The sequence below is a fragment of the Dermacentor variabilis genome, chromosome 2 (genome assembly GCF_050947875.1).
Source record: "Dermacentor variabilis isolate Ectoservices chromosome 2, ASM5094787v1, whole genome shotgun sequence".
Classification (NCBI taxonomy): Eukaryota; Metazoa; Arthropoda; class Arachnida; order Ixodida; family Ixodidae; genus Dermacentor; species Dermacentor variabilis.
This window is the reverse complement of record NC_134569.1, coordinates 108,804,476-108,824,556: the sequence shown is the minus strand read 5'-3', so window position 1 is coordinate 108,824,556 and position 20,081 is coordinate 108,804,476. Positions and strand designations below refer to the sequence as shown.

General features: G+C 43.0%; 1 protein-coding gene across 1 annotated transcript in view; it reads left to right on the top strand.

The window, feature by feature from the left end:
* CCT3 (chaperonin containing TCP1 subunit 3) overlaps positions 1-19,800 on the top strand; it is a 41,089-nt gene extending 21,289 nt beyond the window's left edge. The window contains exons 8-17 of the mRNA XM_075681670.1: positions 1,462-1,567; positions 1,660-1,742; positions 5,107-5,173; positions 5,732-5,864; positions 6,351-6,432; positions 6,611-6,709; positions 9,752-9,938; positions 16,217-16,357; positions 19,056-19,187; positions 19,560-19,800. Coding sequence (XP_075537785.1) covers positions 1,462-1,567; positions 1,660-1,742; positions 5,107-5,173; positions 5,732-5,864; positions 6,351-6,432; positions 6,611-6,709; positions 9,752-9,938; positions 16,217-16,357; positions 19,056-19,187; positions 19,560-19,679 — 1,150 coding nt within the window. The 3' untranslated portion in view covers positions 19,680-19,800. The remainder of the gene's footprint in view (positions 1-1,461; positions 1,568-1,659; positions 1,743-5,106; positions 5,174-5,731; positions 5,865-6,350; positions 6,433-6,610; positions 6,710-9,751; positions 9,939-16,216; positions 16,358-19,055; positions 19,188-19,559) is intronic.
* The last annotated feature ends 281 nt before the right edge of the window (positions 19,801-20,081 follow it).

Genomic DNA, 20,081 nt, shown 5'->3' with positions numbered 1-20,081 from the left:
TCATCAGTATAGTCCCTCACAAGTATTCTTGATTTCTGACTACATTTACTATATCCACAGTAAAATTTTTACCAATGAGCAGTGAAATCCTCATGAAGTTCACTAATAACTCGCAGTTAAGTGAAAGAAGTGAGTTCCCAGACTTTTTCGCCCCTACAAGAATTGTTGCTGGGTTGGCATTGCACTGGGGTCATCAGGCTTTTTTTTTTTTCCCTGCCTACAGAGGATAGACAAAGAGCTATGATGCATTTGCTCAAAGAAATTTGTGATTGAAACACCAATGATGGGCATGTAAAAGCAAGAAACATAATGCACTGCTGAAAAAGACCTACGACATAAGGATTTGTCGCTGCTGCTGCTCGCCAAATGTTCCAAAAGCCACACTGACACACAGTAAATGGGCCATAAATGCATTTGCTAAGCAAATCTGCAATCGACGGTTTTAACGCTGCATTGGCCATGGACCGCGGCCAGACTCCGTGGACAGTGGTCTGCCAAGGTGAACACAAGCTTCAGTGGAGTCTCACTTAGGAAGATGGATGCAGAAGCTTCATTTCCACTCACAGCAAGCGGTACCTGCATAATTTTTTCGGATAAACTCGCCTCTGCCAATGTTTTCAAGCTTAAAGCGTTAGTGAATTATGTTTTATGTGCTCTAATTACATGTATGGGCCTGTCCTGACAAACACTGTTGCAGATGGTCACGAGCACCACTTACTTGCAGCGTTATCTGCTCTATTTTCCTTGGAGAGGGTAGCACAAGTGTGGATTGATACCTTGTGTACTGACTCAATCTGTACATTGGCTCTTCTGATTGACTAACTCACCCTGTAGCTTACGTTGCACTGAAAGTTGATTTTGAGACTGAGTGTAGGTGCATTCGTTTAAGTTTATTACTTCCAAAGAAAGTACTAGTGCAGTTGTCAGACTTTCTGGTCGTAGAGGTCAGCACGAACATGACCATATAATTTGACCGTTCAGAACGAGTTTCAAGGGACAAGTCAATCACAGTTTATATTGCCATGCCAGCAGTGCGGGAAATGTTTACAGACTTTCACTTGGTTTTGTGCCACAGCGAATTAATCCCTATTTGAAATTTCGTGATAGTCAAGGTTACAGAAGTGTTCCCAGCCCTGTGGCTGTTATCACAAGCTGTTAACCTATACAGCTGCTGATACCACTGTTGTTCCAGGAGGTAGTTGCTGCGACACTCAAGCATCTTGTATAGTAGGAGCACCTAATCCATTATCAAAAATTTCAACAGTTGGTTACGCTGATTTTAATTTTGGGAGGCATAGTAATCCTGAGTTGCCCAAGCGTGATGTTTGCTTTGGTTCCACTATTTCACAAGATAGGTTAGTCTGTGTGAAAATGGTTGTTTGCACAATCATGTTTGCATTTTCAATTTGCTGTGTTCGTGATGATGGATTCATTGTAACCTCAGGCCTAATTTTTGTTCAGGGGTGACCTGGCCTGCAAGATTGCCATTGATGCTGTGAAGACAGTCTGCATAGAAGAAGGTGGCCGCAAGGAAATTGACATTAAACGCTATGCCAAGGTAGAAAAGGTAAGTTCTGCGATACTGATTGGTTGCTCTAACCCTTTCAAGGTAAATTTTAAAGTTAGTTATAATGTTGTAATATTTGTCTCAACTGCCAGATTCCAGGAGGCGCCATTGAAGATTCGTGTGTTCTTCGAGGAGTGATGCTGAACAAGGATGTCACTCACCCCAGAATGAAAAGGTTAGTTAAATTGAAACAATGGATACCTAATGTTCCAGGCAACTATACTCATTGGATAACTTGCAACAAATATGCAATCGTTGTTGCATTACCTGCATCACACATGGCTGCATGAGTTTACTTGATGTCCTTTTTGTTATTTTTTACTTCATTTGTGTTGCGGCGAAACTCCAGAATAGAACGAGCAAGACAAGTGCCTTTTGATGCGGGAAATGTACAACTATCCTGAATCCTAAGCCAGTTGGCTGGAGTATTATCGAGTTACTTGCATCTCGAAACAAGCATTAGGGCAAGATTCTTAAAGGCAGCTGTGGGTTACGATTGTTCTCTTTAAATACAGGCAGTTTAGACTAACATTACTAGAACCAGCTCAGTTTCACAGTTCTGCCAGAAAACCTGTCTGGAGCGGGGGCTACTGGAACTAGTACTGCTGCAATCACAACTTTCTTGACAGAGCGATGTTGCCTGCTATGCAATGAGTGAGCGGTGCTGTTTCACTGCCGCGCCGTTCCTTTGAGCTCAAGAAGAACCGTTAAGTATCCATACATTTCATCGCGAATATATTTTGAAATCTCTGTGGGCGCTCTCAGGCGTTAAATGTATGCCATGAAATTATGAAATGACCACTGCTTCCAAGTGCCAATCCTGTTAGGGTTAGCTATGTTTGCACACATATAAAGAATTAACTTGGGAGTAAGCATAATTATCTACTAACGTAGTTGCATTTGATTCTAAATGGTGGTGGCTTGGCGGGCAATTTAATTGTGTTTATAGGCGTTGAAGGCTGTTAGGGGTAAAAAGCAAGGATGCCTGGGTACGCCAGGGCGCACCCAAGTGACGAACAAATTGAACTGAACTCGCAATAACTGCACTGTGTTAATTAATTAAAAACTGATTTAGCTAGGCTCACAGTTAGCTGCTCAAGTATTGCATTGGACCACTCTAATAAAGTAGTGCTGGGCTGCATTTTACAGCCAAGCTGTTAATGCATTTCTATAGGAGCACTTGAAAACATGTTATATCTATATATCATGGTGTTCTGATCACGGTGTTCTGATGGAGAACTATATTATACACCCGGGTCGCTGTTTGGGGGGAATGAGGGACATGTTCACGGTTATGAGCGAACAAATGATTTGCTTGTATTGATTAAAAGCTAAATTATAAACACTAGTTTCCTGCCTGTTTGAATGTGTTATATATATGAATTAAACACCTACAATGTTTTCGTGCTGTCTTGGTAAAACCAAGGGCGCCAGCCATTCTATGTATACAAAAATTTAATTTGGGGGAATTAGGTGCCCTAGGAAGGGAAATGTGCACTGAAAGTTTAATAAACTGTGTAGATTAATAAGAATCCATGAAAATAATTCTTCAATTACAATATGAGTTGTGTATGTATGCTTCCCTGGTTTTTTAAGTGAGCTGAATGAGGCTAATTGTACATGCTTTTAGGATAGATATTGGCATTTTGCAGTCCACAAAAGAGCTAAATAAGCTACAGCTCTATGCTTTTTGTGAAAAGCATAGAGCTGTACACCTACAATGTTTTCGTGCTGTCTTGGTAAAACCAAGGGCGCCAGCCATTCTATGTATACAAAAATTTAATTTGGGGGAATTAGGTGCCCTAGGAAGGGAAATGTGCACTGAAAGTTTAATAAACTGTGTAGATTAATAAGAATCCATGAAAATAATTCTTCAATTACAATATGAGTTGTGTATGTATGCTTCCCTGGTTTTTTAAGTGAGCTGAATGAGGCTAATTGTACATGCTTTTAGGATAGATATTGGCATTTTGCAGTCCACAAAAGAGCTAAATAAGCTACAGCTCTATGCTTTTTGTGAAAATGCAATACACAAGAAATTGCTTGTGAAGATCAACATATTTTGCTGTTGTGTAGGACATAACTAAAGAAATACAGCAACTACACAAAAAACTAAAGGCATATTCAAAGTCTGTTTGAAGAACTCTCTAATTTGTTAAATCTTCAAACCTCTAGCACAAATAACAACAAAAAAAGTTTTCTTTCGCATAGCATCTCCCCTTAAAGGAGCTCACAACCATCTCATGTGGGAGAGCAGCAGATACTCACTAGGCAATCTGCAATGTCCACAATCACTTTATTCTTCCTGAAGGAGTTGTGGCCGAATATTCACTAATACAGTCAGTCTATAGAGCTTTCCCACTCTGTCCTTGAATTATTTGTCAAGACAGACATTCAAAGGTTGTTGAAGCATGGATGTCACCCCTCTGGGAATAACAGCAAGATCGGCTTTTGTTTCCATCAGTTTATTCTTCACTTCAGGTGTCAGAACCCGCAAAATGGATCTTGCGCTAGGTAGACTCATGGTGAAGAAGGGTAGCTGGTCGTCGGCACTACACAGTCTTAACCCAGTCAAGGACCAGGGACACATCCATTGAACTCCTTTCCTGGCAGCATGGTCACATTAGTGGGAAATGTCTCCTTTGGGATCACTTCGCGTTGGAATATAATGTACACTAGCTGCTCATGGCCATCTGCCATACATGCTAGCATCACTGTCTCGCCCACTGGTTCTGCTAGCCACGAATGTTGTGTCGTTCACGTCGAGGCACCTTGCAGCTTCGGAATTGCCAAGCTCTTCGTCCATCGAAATCGCTTTCCTTTTGAAGCAAGCGTGCTTCTCACAAAAAATGACAGAGAACCCAGAACGTTGAGAACCAATACGACGCTTCAGATTTAAGTGCCCACAGGGCGCTTAAATCTCAAAAGGTCTGGGACTTGTGTCGTATCCACTAACCACAGACTTTCCTTCTAAAATTACTAGAAGGAGCTCTAGCACTACATCTGTTCCGCTTCCATGGAAACAATAAGTACACAAACTTTTTTAAACTTTGTGCTTGTGGCTTCGACATTCTTGTGGCTGTATTATGCTTTGTGTGCCTTTGTTGACCCATGTTTCTAAGCCATCATATTTTTCTAGCTGCATGAAGGCAGTAAGTTCCTGTGCACATGCATAATCAGTGTGAATTGTTGCATATATAATGCAATATTTTGTTGAACGTGACCAGTTTGGAAAATCGCAATGTCCTTTGAAGCTGGGACGACAAAGTTTACCCTTCATTTTCATGCTTGCAGCTCCTGCAGACAAATTTCCCCCTAATGATTGTCATAAGGAGACTCCATGCCACTAACCACCAGGTGCCCGTGTCCTCTGCTTAGGCACTATTTAAAGGCTGTTAATTTAAAAAATTTGATGTTTACTAGCCCTCAAGCTATGCCAAGATTGCTTCAGTAGTATCTAATACTAATTTGTATAGTCAGTTTAGCTATAGTGAAATTTTATTGCAGTTGGCCTTTAACAGACTTTTGTGACATTGCAGGAGGATTGAAAAACCTCGAATTGTGCTTCTGGATTGCAACCTCGAGTATAAGAAGGGAGAGAGCCAGGTGAGGTTTTCTTCTTGCTTTACTTCGATGTACTAATTCCTCAAGGTCGTTATGTCATTTGAAGGTCTCTCTGCCCGCATTCTTATAACATGGAGTTACCATCACAAAAATCAACAAAGGAGCCCGCCTTTTTCATAATGTACACTGTCATTGTGATACTCATATTAACGATACGGGGCATGTGCTCTGTATGCCATTTCAATTATTGATCATCATCAGGGCCTCCAACATGCAATTTAATGCACATGTTGCGATAATTTGCCTAATTGGTTATTCTCAAGTTGCCACATCATTAACCTTATGTGTAGTTGTTGGCTTTAAAAAGGAATCTAGCAATGGGCATCTTAAGGAGCTGTAAGCTGTTACTGCCTTTGTGACTGTAGTCAGAGAATGGGCTCACACTTACCTCCAGGTCCAGACGATTTGATTTAGTTTTCTGGTTCTCTGTTCTCGTTGAAACTAGTTTCCTGTTCTTGTTGCCAAACACAAGCATGCTTTTCCAGTAGAATGTTTGAAGCAGCTCTAACCGACCTTTCCCGTTTAAAATGTATTTTGTAGACGAACATTGAGATCTCGCGGGAGGAGGACTTCACCAAGATCCTGGAGATTGAGGAACAGTACATCCAGCAGATTTGCTCTGACATTATCAAGCTGAAGCCTGATGTTGTGATAACAGAAAAGGGCATTTCTGGTGAGTTGCTTTATCAGCAAAAGTGTTATGTAGTAATTACACTTCATTTACACTATTGTAACACATATATGGCTTCCATGGCAAGGAAACATGAAGACAACTCCCTTGATTGTAATGTGCTACTTTTGACTGTAAAGTGTTCTTCTTTGCTTGCACAAGTAGTGTGCAAAAATGGCAAGTTTCGGCACACGTCAGGAAGAGTAGAGAAAAGCTTTTTATCCAAGCGCATGTTTTTACATCACCTTCATGCTTGGCTAGAAATCAAGGTGAAATTTTGCTGGCATTATGTTTTTATTTACTTGATAAGTTTTTACCATTCAGCATCTGCAAAATATGCTTGGTATCGAATTCATATTTCCTGGAAGCTTTGGGTGACGTGACGATTGAGAAACAGTAGGCTTTTATGAAAAGTAGTGTGTTGGACTGTGATTGTTGCAAGTGCCCTAATCTGGTGCTGCTTAAATCATCGCTGCCTTAACTCTCCAGACTTGGCACAGCACTACCTCATGAAAGCCGACATCTCCTGTGTGCGGCGTGTGCGCAAGACTGACAACAACAGGATAGCCCGGTAAGCATAGGATTTTTAGCACTGCCTCATTTGTTTTCCACCATTTTCTTTAAGCGTACCTGCTGGTTTGATGCTAACTACCAAATTGAGCTGTGTATTTCCTGTGTTTTTGCTTATATATATTCCTTTTACCAACAGCAAAGATCAGGTACCCAATTTGCCTTTTCTCTACTTCCAGTGTGTGTGGAGCAACAATTGCCAACCGCACTGATGAACTCCGTGAGGAAGATGTGGGCACAAAGGCTGGCCTCTTTGAGATCAAGAAGATCGGTGAAGAGTGTGTATATTTCTGCTTCCTCCTCTGGTTCCTGGCATGTTACCCCCTGTGGCATGTCATTGCCAGTAAAGAAACAGCCTTGTGTTTGAGAGCACTATCACATAGTTGCGCTATGGCAGCCCACAAATTTGGTCAGCCAGGCATGTACAGGCATGAACTGAAATTTCCCTATATCATTAGCTTAAAGGTGCAAAGATTAGAACAGGTCACAGTCTGTGTTTATTGTGAGGAGTCGGTTTTAGCCTTTTAGATGGTCTCTGTGATCATTGAAAAATGTATGGGTAGAAACAGGAATGTCAGCATATCTGTGGCCAGTTACAAGTCAAGAATGCAGGAGATGCTTTTCCCACGAAGCCTTCCTGTGCCTGCACTCCATCCTTCCACGTTCCTGGATAATTATTCTCTAATGGATTACACAGGCAGGCACACTCGAACAAGATTCACCAATAGTTTGGTCTTAACAAATTCACGCCATGCACATGAACAGCCAAGATCAGCACGTGTAGAGCCAAAGATAGCTTACAGCACAAACACATGCACAGTAATGTACTACAATCGAACCTTGGTATATTGAACAGTGTCGTGATCGTGAAATAGTTCTATATAGCCTGAATTCTATATATAAAATCATGTAAAAAAAACTCGTCAAAAACTTCTGCAAATCAATCAATCAATGAACCGCACGCGCCGCACGCAATTGGCCTCGGCCGGGGCAACTTTGCAGCCGTGAGCGCGCGGTCGGTTGCACTGCACGCAATTAGCCTAGGCAGCACGGACTTCGTCAGCCGCGCGAAGTCGGCGTGGCCTAGGCCAATCACATGCGACAAATTCGAACGCGCGCTCCGAACAACTATTCCCAATCGCGCCCCAACCATGGTGCAGTAAATACTCACTTGAAGCTTCACACTAAGTATTTATTTATTTGGCTGAAAGTATTGCAGCAGTGTAGCCTGCTTCTTATTGGCTGCCGCGTGCTTAAACACGGAGTCCTCAACATAGCCTAAACAATCCACAAGTGATAGGCCGATGCCCTCTATCGTGCCACTGAAGCAGCATAGAAGGGCCAAAGCAGCTACAGCCCCAGTTGAATTTGGAAAAGGGGCAGCATCAGTGCTTCCGGGATCAACCTTGGCAGCGTCATTGCTTGGACCCTACTTCTGTTGCGATCTCTACGTCCATCAATCGAAGCATTTTGAAACACTGTCAACAACAAACTATTAAGTGGTGTCTGCCAAGGCGTCTGTCAGCCCACTGAGCGCATGCTGTCACAAGTCTTTGTGGATGCAAACCGCCAGTCCTCGTGAGGCATGGCAGGTGCAGTGCGGGGCACTGAGGAGGAATCAGTACGGCAAATACAATGCGTTGTTGACATTGTCGAACTAGCCAAGCTGCAGCGTGTATATGCCACTACGTCCAAATGGCACCTCCAGCTTGATCAATGTGTGCAGCTATAGTGCGCAGCAGTTGGGAACGCCCATCGCGCTACCGCTATCTTCGAGGGTGTTGCAGGAAGGCTCACCACCTGTCAACAGCGTGCACGTGGTCTGGGGTGGCAGAGTTCAATATATCCATTTTACGTCCGACCCCGTTTGAAGTAAAAAATAAGAAATGCATGCGATTTTCCAGGTTATATAGAAAGTGTTCAGTATACACAATAATTCGATATATCTGTGTTTGATATAATTGGAGCTTAAAAGCAAATTATGAGGGGGCAGTATCTATGTCTCTTTCCCAGCAAAACATCCGAAGCATGAACTGGTGCATGTTGTAGCCTAGAGTACACACTATGGAAGGCTCTCTGCAGACATATGGTGTCGTTCACCCCACACAAATACAAAGGCCCCTCTTCTCAGGTTGAGGCAGGCCTGTTAATTGTGATGAGAAGGAAGGAAAGGAAGGATTGGCTAGTGTAAATGGTTGGAGCATATGTATGTGCTCATTTTGAGAGAAACAGTAAAACCTCGTTCATACGTTTTGGAAAAAAACACAAGAAAAAGACTTAACTGGCAAATCGTACGATCTGAAGTAACTAAAAAATTGACTGATTCGGCTATTGTTGACGGCTACATAATGCAAAGCGTCACACAGATTGTTGCGGCACGGGACGCCGAAGCGCAACACTCGGTAATTCGAACGCGCAAGCATTTGCGATGGTTAATTCGAACACACTGCGCTCCGACAATGCTCTCAGCAATTGTGTTTCCAGGAATGTATGAACCTGCCAAAAATGAGCGTAACTCTATTGGGTCATTTTTTGTGTTCTCGATTGCGAACTTTGGTGCCAAGAAAACTTACTTAACGGGAACATATCAACAACGTTCTGCTGTAGTTGCTCCATTCTTGACCTGTCACTTCTAGGGTTTGGAAGCACAGAGCTTTGTTTGCAAAGGTCATTAAGACCCTGCGAAGACAAGCTTAAATGCCTTTTGTTTGTAGAACATACTGTTGGCAATGCCAGGCTACCCTTTACATTGCAGTTCATATTGTGATCCTTGTGTTATGACAGAAAAGCTGGCTAAGTGTTGTCTAAGGGTGTAAGCTAACAAAGTACCCCCTGAGTTCCCTCATTTTTTGCAGAAAGAGCCTGTCAGATCACCTCCCTTCCACGCCTCTTTCTGTTACTATTCTTTTAAAAAAGAATTTTAAAAACTGAGATCTAAACTTGTATAGCCACATTGTCTTGGAAACATTGACTGTACAATATTCAGGCACACATTTTACAGACGCAGTCTTGCAGAAAAATAAAAATGGAAGCACTGGAACAGCATACCACCTGTGAGAACTCTCTGCATTAGTAGTTAGTCTGACATGCAAGAGTGTATCAAGAATACAGTTACCCTGTTGTAAGCCTCGTGAAACAATTACATGTTTGGTGTGGACGTTAAGGCGCTTCTGTCTGTTCACCGCAAACTTAGATTATTTTTGTGGTATTACAAAGCAGTGTGCCAACATTTTATCAATGGGTACAGTCTGTTTTCATCGATGCACAATTAGGCATCTAAATTGCTCCATGTTATGGTGAAAATACGCATGTTTCTGCAGGTACTTCTGTTTCATCACCGAGTGCGAGGACCCCAAGGCGTGCACCATTCTGCTGCGTGGTGCCTCTAAGGATGTGCTGCAGGAAGTGGAGCGCAATCTACAGGATGCCATGTGTGTGGCACGCAATGTTCTTCTTGAACCCCGCCTTGTGCCCGGAGGTGGTGCTGTTGAGATGGCTGTCGGACATGTGAGTGCTTGTAGTGCACATGCATTGTAGCTAAGCTGAAGTTCTTAGTGCACGTAACACATAGTAATAAACACCCAGAGCATAATTATTGATAATGATGTTGCAACTGGATATCGCCAATGCACCAGTCCTAAAGAAGCTAATTTGTAATCATTTGATTATGCAATTTTCTTTTTATTTAGTAGTGTGCAAATATTCTAGATTTCATATATGAATCATATACATACCGATATTCTGTTTGATTCAATAATTCACTATTCCAAATTGTTAAACATTCATTTCTGTTTGAACGAAAGGGAAAGCTACACTTACTGGTGTTTTGGAGGAAAAAGACAAGCACAAGCGGGGACTGTTCCAAATTAGTCTGCTGTAGGACTGCTGCTGATGGTGTAGAGAGAGACTGTAGCTATTGCAGTGTCCAGACTCTCCCACGGTGTTTGTTGTGATGTCGACCGGTGCTCTTTGTGCACACACACACCGCAGCTCAGTAATGGTGACGCCGCTATGTGTGTTCGTTGTAAAGTAACCAATGAGTCATCAAGCATGCCTGAGTTCCTACAAAAACCTTAATTATACGAAGTTTCATAGCGGCGTTCATTGTAAAGGAATTCGATTGCATTACATTTTTCTCCTTTGAAAATTCACTGAGGATTACGATACTCCCTAATGCGAAATTTGAGTGTAGCTCTATACGTGTTTTCATTTAGTAATACATTGGTTGGTGCGGGGCAAACCATGAAATCATGACAATCGAAACAAGCGCAAATGAGGCCAAACCAAGCAAACTCAACAAGCACGAGCAGAGCTGGCACTCTCACTCACGCTTGTCTATGCCGTTAGCTGCTCGAGTCCTTCAACTCCCACTCTGCGTTCGCTCTTTCATCTTTCGCTGTGCTCGTTCGCTCGGTTACGCTGATGCTCAGTACAGTGACAGGTGCTTAAGAGCTGCGCTCTGAAATGCACTTGGTTACATGCTGCTCTGTTCCATTACCATCATTGTCATAGTTGTGGCGATGCTAGACTTTGTCAGTCCCCTGATGTGCGGCTTCTCTGCATTATGCACACATATTGGTGGAAGTTGGTGTCATAGTTGCGCAGCTGGGATGAGAGATGACGCCATTTGTGGCTTCTTCTTTTGATACTGAAGTCGAGCGGGAAGCCACCCACGGTAGCATCCTACAAAGAGCACTGACAAGCACATGGTTGGTTCGCATGCATCGTCCTGAAGCCAATGCGCAGTGCTTTATCACATGTTACGGGCTTGTGCAAGCACACCACACCTCGCACCCATAACACACCCCACCACAAGGCAATGGGAGGCAGTGCTGTTTAGCTCCAACTTGTGGGACCAGCTCAACCTGGTCAACTGAGCGAGAGGGGCAGCGAAGGCTGCTGGACTCCTGGACCAAGGGGACCACCCACTGCAGAGCAGGGGAGCATCCTACGCTCGTGTTTTTTTGCATAAAGTTTATTCTCTCTCTCTCTCTTTCTCTCTCCTGAAGCCAAAGACGAGGAAACAAGCTCTTCTTGCACCCAACTTATCCGCGCTATCAGGTGGCACTTGCATCCGAACAGCCAGGCAGTCTCTCATCCCAGTTGCGTACTACAACACTAAATTCCACCATCGTGCGTGTGTCAGGGGGGGATGCCAAACGTCAGGAGATGCGAGAGTCATGCAGGGAAGCTAGACTCAAACGTCCCCACATGGTGATGTAGATCATTGAACGCTATAATTTCCAAGCTCCTCATTTTACCTGACATCCAATTGTAAAAATATGTGCATGCATTAACTAAAGTAAATAAGCGATTTTAATGCAAATAGCATTCATTGTCTATTTCAGTCATTTTTAGCCTATCTATTAGCCCAGTGGCCCAAGTTGTCTACCTGCTTTGGTCACTAGGTATGTGCTCCTTGTCAAGATGTCGTCGTGGTCGCTTCATTTCCGTCATTCCAAGCTCATGATCTTACTCTTGTCATGCCACAATCATCATACCATCAACCCTGACCCAGTCGCATAAGTTGTCTAATAGCTTGGACCAATAGGTATGGGCTTATAGTCATGATGCCATCGGAGTCGTTGCATCGCCATCGTGCCAGCTTTGTCATCCGACAATCGTCATGCGATTGTCGTCACGCCATCGTTGTCATAATGCATTCGTTGTCACCCCACCATAGTGTTGCTGTTGGGGTCATTCAGTCATCATCACTCTAGCTTCGTGATCTCACTCTCGTCATGCTGCCATCGTTACACCTTCTACTCCAACCCAGTAGTCCAAATAGCTTGTGTCACTAGGTATGTCTTCCAGGGTTGTGATGCCCTCGTGGTCATTGCATCGTCGTCATTCCAGCTTTGCGATCCAACTCTCATGATGCCGTCGTCGTTACGCTGTCGTTTTATAATTGTCGTCACTTCACTAATGTCATCCCATTGTTATACTGTCGTCGTCGTTCCATCGACATCAATTTTTCTTTTTCAATGTATTATAATCATACTGTCATTCAGTCGTGATTATGCCGCCTTTGTCATGCCATCGTCGTCATCTCACTGTGCTCCTGTCATTGTCTTGCCATCATTGTCATACAGTCGTTGTCATGCATTCGTCATACCGTTTTCATCATGTCATCACCGTCACGCTGTCATTTCGCCATCGTTTAAGAATCCACATGTCGTTGTCATGCTGTAGTCGTCGTAAGCTTTTGTTGTTCCATCAATATCATTCCTTCTTCATTCCATCGTCACTGCGCCAGCATCATACAGTCATCATGCCTCCATGCTCATGGTCTACCTTGGCAAGTGAGGGCAACAGCAAAGTGAGGCGATATCAGAGTATGTAGCATATAGCCAAACCGACGAAAATCTCAGAATTACCGCTACACGTTTTAAATAAACAGGTCTTCAGGAATAGGGTATGTCGCTACATTGCTTGATTGCTATTCGCATTACAGTCGTCGTGAGATGAGTTCTGCCATATTATAGCTGACCAGTTTCATTTAACTTTGAAAATTTGAAGATGTTCTATCTTCAATAGTCAAAGGTAGCTTTTCTAGATTATTTGATTCGATTAGGAAATTAAACTATTTTAATAATAATAATAATAATATTTGGGGTTTTACGTGCCAAAACCACTTTCTGATTATGAGGCACGCCGTAGTGGAGGACTCCGGAAATTTTGACCACCTGGGGTTCTTTAACGTGCACCTAAATCTAAGCACACGGGTGTTTTCGCATTTCGCCCCCATCGAAATGCGGCCGCCGTGGCCGGGATTCGAACCCGCGACCTCGTGCTCAGCAGCCCAACACCATAGCCACTGAGCAACCACGGCGGGTAAACTATTTTAATGCCCCTACTTTTTGTGTAATATTATTAGCGGTCTGCTAACATACAATTCTTCAAATACGAATTCAATACAAATACTCAGCTTCAAATATCGAATAATGGCATGCACATGCATTTAATAGTAATTTGGGTGATATTAACATGTTGGAACATCACAATTGTCAGTGGTAAAAAAAATTAGACCAGTAAGCATTATACTAAAAGATTACGTATTTGGCTCATGTTAACTTATGAAATTGATTAATTCCCACTTGTTGTCCATTCTCGCCAACCTGTGCCATACTGTACAATATCAATTGCCTGTAAACATGGAGGCATTTGACCCTATTTCAGTCGTATACATTGAGCGTGGCAATGCAAAGGAATGCTTCCTCACTATCCGCAAAACCGTGCCCCTTGCTATTGAGAGGCTGAAAACCCATGGCTAAGCATGTTTTATGGGCAAAATTTTGCCAGCAGCGCGAAATTATCACAAAGTTCAGCGCAAAATCATACACACATTGTTAGATTACAGTTGAGCACCTCCACAATGAAATGTCCTGCATAATGAAGGAATAATTCTAACGCGGTTCTATTGTGAGCTGTGCTGTGCGCGACCTTTACAATGAGTGACCTGTATAACGAATGATTTCAGAGGCACCAAGCACTTCGTTATAAAGGCATTTGACTGTGGAGAGGTACAAATGCTAAGAACAGTGTTTGCTCCTGCAGAGCCAGCAGTATATTCTATTTGTTTAGAATATTTGTATCCAATATAATATTTAAAAATTTTCAAATGCCTAGTTTTTTTAATCGAATATAAATACTATTAAAGATATAATATTCAAAATTTGCAAGTATTTACAAACCCCTAATTATATGTTTCATTCGAGAGCCATGATTTGATATCTGCACACCTCGCCCTTCACCTGGTTGTGAATCTTTTCCCACCTTGAAATTATTTTTTTTTTTCTGGCTGCTTGATTATGTGGTCATTCTCGGTCTTCTCTGTGTGTGAGGAACCTGTTGGCAACTTTGTCATGCAACCTGATGCTACAATCTCAAACAGTGGCTTAGTACATGAGAAGCAGTGCACATGAACTGGAAGGATATAGATATCTTTTAGCTGCTTATTCGTTGTATCGGATGGTGGTGATGGTTAAGCCCAATGCTTAGAAGTATAAAAAGTTCTGCAGGGTGTCTACCAACCGGGAAAACCGGGAATTCTCAGGGATATTGAATAGTCTGGAAAAACTCAGGGAAAACTCAGAGAATTTGTGCCTCTATCAGGGAAAATTAGCTGTAATTTTATTGAAAGGGTCGAAAGTCGCGGTAATGCTGGCTCGAGTAACAGACAGGAATCGTAATATATCGTCTTTTACACCCGGTCGTCGGCTGGAGGAGTTGCCAGTGTACAGTCAATGACCGACTTTCCAGATTCCCGATAATTTGGACGGCTTCGCGGCACCACCACGTACCCCATAGAGTCAATGTATCAGAACGTTTGAAATTTCGGACGCAGGAACTCTTCGCCGTCCAATTATCTGGACGTTTTGCCGTAACTGCAGGTCCAAAACGGCATTAATCAAAGCCACCACCGCTTCCATATTGATTACCTCGCTGCCTCGAACCGGTGCTCTCACACGCAGATCCGCTGGCAGCCGTAGCCACCACTGCAGCAACGCTAGGGCTAGCTGCTTCGACGTTCGCTATGAAGCTTCTTGCCATTGGGTGCCGCGTTTTTTATTGAAAGAATTCACTGCTGTCAGCAATGGTACGGACTCCGCCTTTGTGGTCCTTGCGATTGGCTTAGAAGCTTGGAAAGCACGGTGCATTGCATAATGCTGGTTTCCGAAAGTCAGCTTTGCCTCTGTACAGAAATGTTACTTGGTGAAGCATACACAAAAGTATTGCAGTGAAGCATAAGCAGCATGGGAAGGGGCTGTTGTTTCGGGGCACAGTATGTATTCCTTATTTATACACGCGTGCACCCGGTATTTCCTGTCACAGTACGAGCACCAATATGCCTAATACATGTACCGACGGGCCTGCAGAGCGTTTTCGAATGTGCCTGTGGCGGTTTGAGCCCTTAAGGGCAGTAAATGACATGCATTTATTTTTTCCAACCTGCCAATTTTTCGGACTTTTTCGCGCCCCTGTGGAGTTCGAAACATCGGGCATGTACTGTGCAGCAGACCAAGAAGATGCTTCAAATGGTCCGTGAGGCGAACGAGTGGCGGAAGGCGGACAAGAAAAGAAACGACCTATGCATTGGGGAATGAACGGGAAAGGAAGCATGCTGCCGCCATTTTGAGCTCAAAAAACAAAGTGTTGGCTGATGCTGAGATGCAAATGTCCCTCATACAAACCAAAATAAACTCTTTAAAGCAGTGAAACACAACACTGAGGCGTCGTGTGCGGGCTGAGAGTACGTCAGGACAGTTGAGGTTGACTCACGAGCTGTTGAGAGAGAATCTCAATTGTGACAAAGTTTGAGCCTCATACCACTGAGCTTGCTATCAGTTGATAGAAATAGCTCATATTCGAAAATATTTGCTTCTGTATGAATCTCCTTTTTATTTGTATTCCGACTCGATTTGCAATTTTTCTCAAAGACATTTTATTTGCTGTGCATTTTACTAACCCTCCCTTCTATTCCTTTTTTGACTAGTATAAACACTACTCCTTAGTACTCAAATTGCATTAAGTCATTTTTAAAAATTTTTTTTTTTTTCATATGCTTACTAGAGAGTGACAGCATTGGGCGATAAGGTCTTGACATAAAACATAGTTCTGCATCACTCAGGGAATATTGCAAAGGTACTCAGGGAAAACCTGGAAAACTCGGGGAATTTGGAAATGCCAACTTGGTAGACACCCTGATTCTGTTTCTCTTGCAAGTAAAGTAGAATGAGCGTGGATCTTTGCAGCGTAATAATGCCTTTATAATTCCAATGCAGCTACTTACTGAGAAGAGCAAGAACTTGACAGGAGTGCAGCAGTGGCCATACCGTGCCCTGGCCAAGGCACTGGAGATCATCCCAGCGACCCTCATCCAGAACTGTGGTGGCAACACCATTCGCACACTTACTGCCCTCAAGGTCAGGCGCACACTTCTCCCCTTCTGCATGCCATTGCAGCGCAACGTAGGCACATGCAGGGCCAGGTTATTAATTGATTGGTGATGTAACTGCAATGAATTCGATATGTGTAATATTTGGTTCATGTCACACGATCCTGATGAGCCAAGCACGAGCACTTATCAGTGGGTGCCGTTGGGTATCGTTTCCTTTTTAACTCTTTGAGGTTCAATGCTGTAAATATACAGTGCTGCGAATTAGTCCCAGATGGTCAATGCCATATTTTTACTGTGCCTTCTGTATGTTTAAAAAATGTGCCAGTTTTTCAACTCTTTGTTGCCCAGTAGGTGCTGCCAGCCTGTGTGGGCACACGTTCTTTTTTTTTTTTAATATGTAGTTTTTTGGTTTTCATTCCACGTCTTCTTTACACTGGTGTTTCAGCGATCGCTCGGGCATCCACGCATACAAGGGCGCGCCGCGGTTAGTTTTGGTTTCGTCTCGTGGACTGTTTCCGTTCATTGCCCTCATAATAACTGATGTCTATCTGGCTTCTAATCTATCGAAAAAGTCACCGGTAGATGCTCATTCTTCTGTTTCTCACAGGGGTGCAATTACAGCTGTTCACAGGTAGGCGCTAGTGTATGCAAACGATGCTGCCATGCCTGCATTTCTTTCCTCCTTGTGAAAACTGATTGCCCCTCGTTAATGACGGAGTGAAGTATGACTGCAACTTTCTGACTCATTTCGTTTTTCTGGCGGATGCACAACCATCACGTTTTCTTGCTTGCACTCGCATTCACGGTTCAATTGCGCTGTGCGCGTGCGCGCTGGTTGCTCTGCTGCAAGAGAGTCGAATGGCCATTTCACTAATGCGGACTACTACCCAAGTGCTGAATCAGAATATATCAATTTCAGTGTATCTACATTTTTATTCTTATAAGTATTTATGGAAGTCCATCTGTATTCACGAAGAGACAATGCATGTTTACCTAGGGAAAATTATTTTTTTTCTCTTTATGGTCAGTCTGAAGATATTAAATCAGAAATTTTAAAAATTTGACCTTCAGGGAATTAAATAATCTGTCTTATTTTGCAGCAACACAAAAAGATAAGCTATTATCTCTTTCTTACCACAGCCTTGTCTGTTAGTGTTAGGGTGTAAGCTCTGCTAGCCTGAAGCATTTGATAAAAAAGCAAGTGCTCATTTTAGTTGTGTTCTTACTTCAGATGCGTTGCCTGTAAATTGGCCCAGCAAGTGAATTGATTTACTAACCATTCGAAGGCTTCCAGCTACTTGGACTTACAAACATAAACAGTTCTTAAATCTCTAGATCCATGGTACATTTGAAAGTTCAAGCAATTTGCCTCTGCACATTTTATGATAAGATGTGCTTGGTGTCCGTGTCATTGCCAAGTTATCTGTTGTTGTGGCTTTCGCATTCTGCCGCTCAGCGTGAGGTTGTGGGTTCAAATGCCACCATTAGCAGCATCATTTCAATGTTGGCAACATGGAAGAAAACCTGTGCCATCAGGTCCTTGTAGGCCAGATTTCTCTCTCTCTCTCTCTCTCTCTTCAATTTGGTAGGCTTGCTGCAGGGTATATCTAGAGTAAATACAGTATAGCAAAAGTCATCAAATGAATGCATGCAGCCCTGGTTGATGCATGTACTTAGCATTTTTCCAGTGAGATTGTAAGGAGTCTCACTCCTTACAATTTCTCTTTCTTTCTCTTTCTTTCTACACTTTCTCTTGGTATTAAGGTGCAGGCTTCGTATGTCAACTATTTATGAACTTTTGGGTTGTCATCATCATCAGCCTGGTTACGCCCACTGCAGAGCAAAGGCTTCTGATACTTCTGCAACTACCCCGGTCATGTGCTAATTGTGGCCTTGTTGTCCCTGCAAACTTCTTAATCTCATCCGCCCACCTAACTTTCTGCCACTCCCTGCTATGCTTCCCTTCCCTTGGAATCCAGTCCGTAACCCTAAACGACCATCGGTTATCTTCCCTCCTCATTACATGTCCTGCCCATGCCCATTTTTTGGGTTGTAACTGTTGCTTGAAAGGGATGGCAAAGTCAAACATAAAGTGCAGCCACAGTGGTAGATACTGTAAAATCATTTGATGTCATGGTTCCTTGTGTAAATCTTGTGGTTTGAGACTTTCCTGCAGCTACTAAAATCAGGCTAAAATTTGTGAGCAAACACTATAACATCCTAGATAATAAGAAGCTTGAGAGTGTACACAGTGTGCAGTATGGTGTTTAATGTTCCAAATCTGTGCACAGGCTGCAAGATATTTGTAGTGGGAGCTCTGGATTAATTTTACCACCTGGGGTTCTTTAATTTGCCTCCAAGGCACGCAACAGAAGCATCTTTGCCTTCTGCCCCTATTGCAGTCCGACGACTGCAGCAACTAATCTTATCCACAAGCTCGTGCTCACCAGCAGAATGCCATATCCACTGAACCACTGCAGCAGGGTCACTTTAACCGCAATAAGCTTGCAAGGTCTCGTGGCTGTGCTGTTGTTTCCATTCCACATTTGCTTCGTAGAAAGTGTTGTCATAACAACCTTTCAGCAGTGTCATAAGGGTAACGAAAAATTTTGCTACGTTCACAGTGGACTGCAGCTTTTTTGGAATAACCAATGCATGCAGTTTTTGGGTCATGCGTAAGCTTTCATCACAGCCAGAAACCTCTTGCTCTCCTTTATCTGCAGGCAAAGCACGCTGCAGGTGAAGGCGTAAACTGGAGCATTGATGGTGAGACAGGCAATATCATGCCAACAGATGAGCTCAAGGTGTGGGAGCCATTGGTGGTGAAGTTGCAAGCTTACAAGACTGCCATTGAGGTATGTTTCTGCCAATGCGATGGGGGAAAATGATCAAAATGTTGTGAATTGTTTCATTTCTTTTCTTCTACTCTTTCTGCTGGAAATAAAGAAGAAAAAAAGAAATTGTACTTTGGGAAATAGTCACACAAGTCGCTTGCACATCACTACTACAATTGGGTGCAACTTTTCTGGATCAGCTGAACATTGTATCTAATGGTGCCATACACTAGTCATAAATTCACATATTCCATTGGTAAACACTTCTAAGCTGAAGTAACAAAGATGTCATCTGCTGCTTTTTATGTTTCATAAAATATTACCCAGCAGCTGTTTGTACAGTACAAAATTATGTTTATCAAGTCTGTTATTTTGTGTTCTGTTTGCTTGCAGACTGCCATTCTCCTCTTGAGGATTGATGACATTCTCTCCGGCTCCAAGAAGAAGGGCAAGGGTGATGGTGACCAGACACCAGCTCAGCCCGCACCCACAGAAGAGTCTATGAAGGAATGAGCTCATTGTCATCCTTGTTGGCCAGCTCTTATTTAATGGTATACACTACAGGTGTATCAGCTTCGTTCTCTTGTGTTTCTTTTTTTTTTTTCTTGTACTAATAAAACGGACCAAAGCAGTTGCTCCCGTCTGCTTACATTTTTTTCACTGCCTTGCAGCTTCCACGTCTTGTGTCAGTTTGCAAATACCAACTAGAAATGTTCGCTGCTAAAGGGACAGTGGCTTCTTCATATTCACACCTCCTGACTAAAAAAAAAACATTTGAACCAAGTGGAGGGCTGTGCTACCCTGAAGTGGATAGGCCCTGCGCTTCCTAATTAAACTTCCTTCGAAGTTCCTGCAATGAGAAGTTGATTGGGAAACAGCACTAGGTTAATGTGCCCGCAAGCAGACACTAATTGC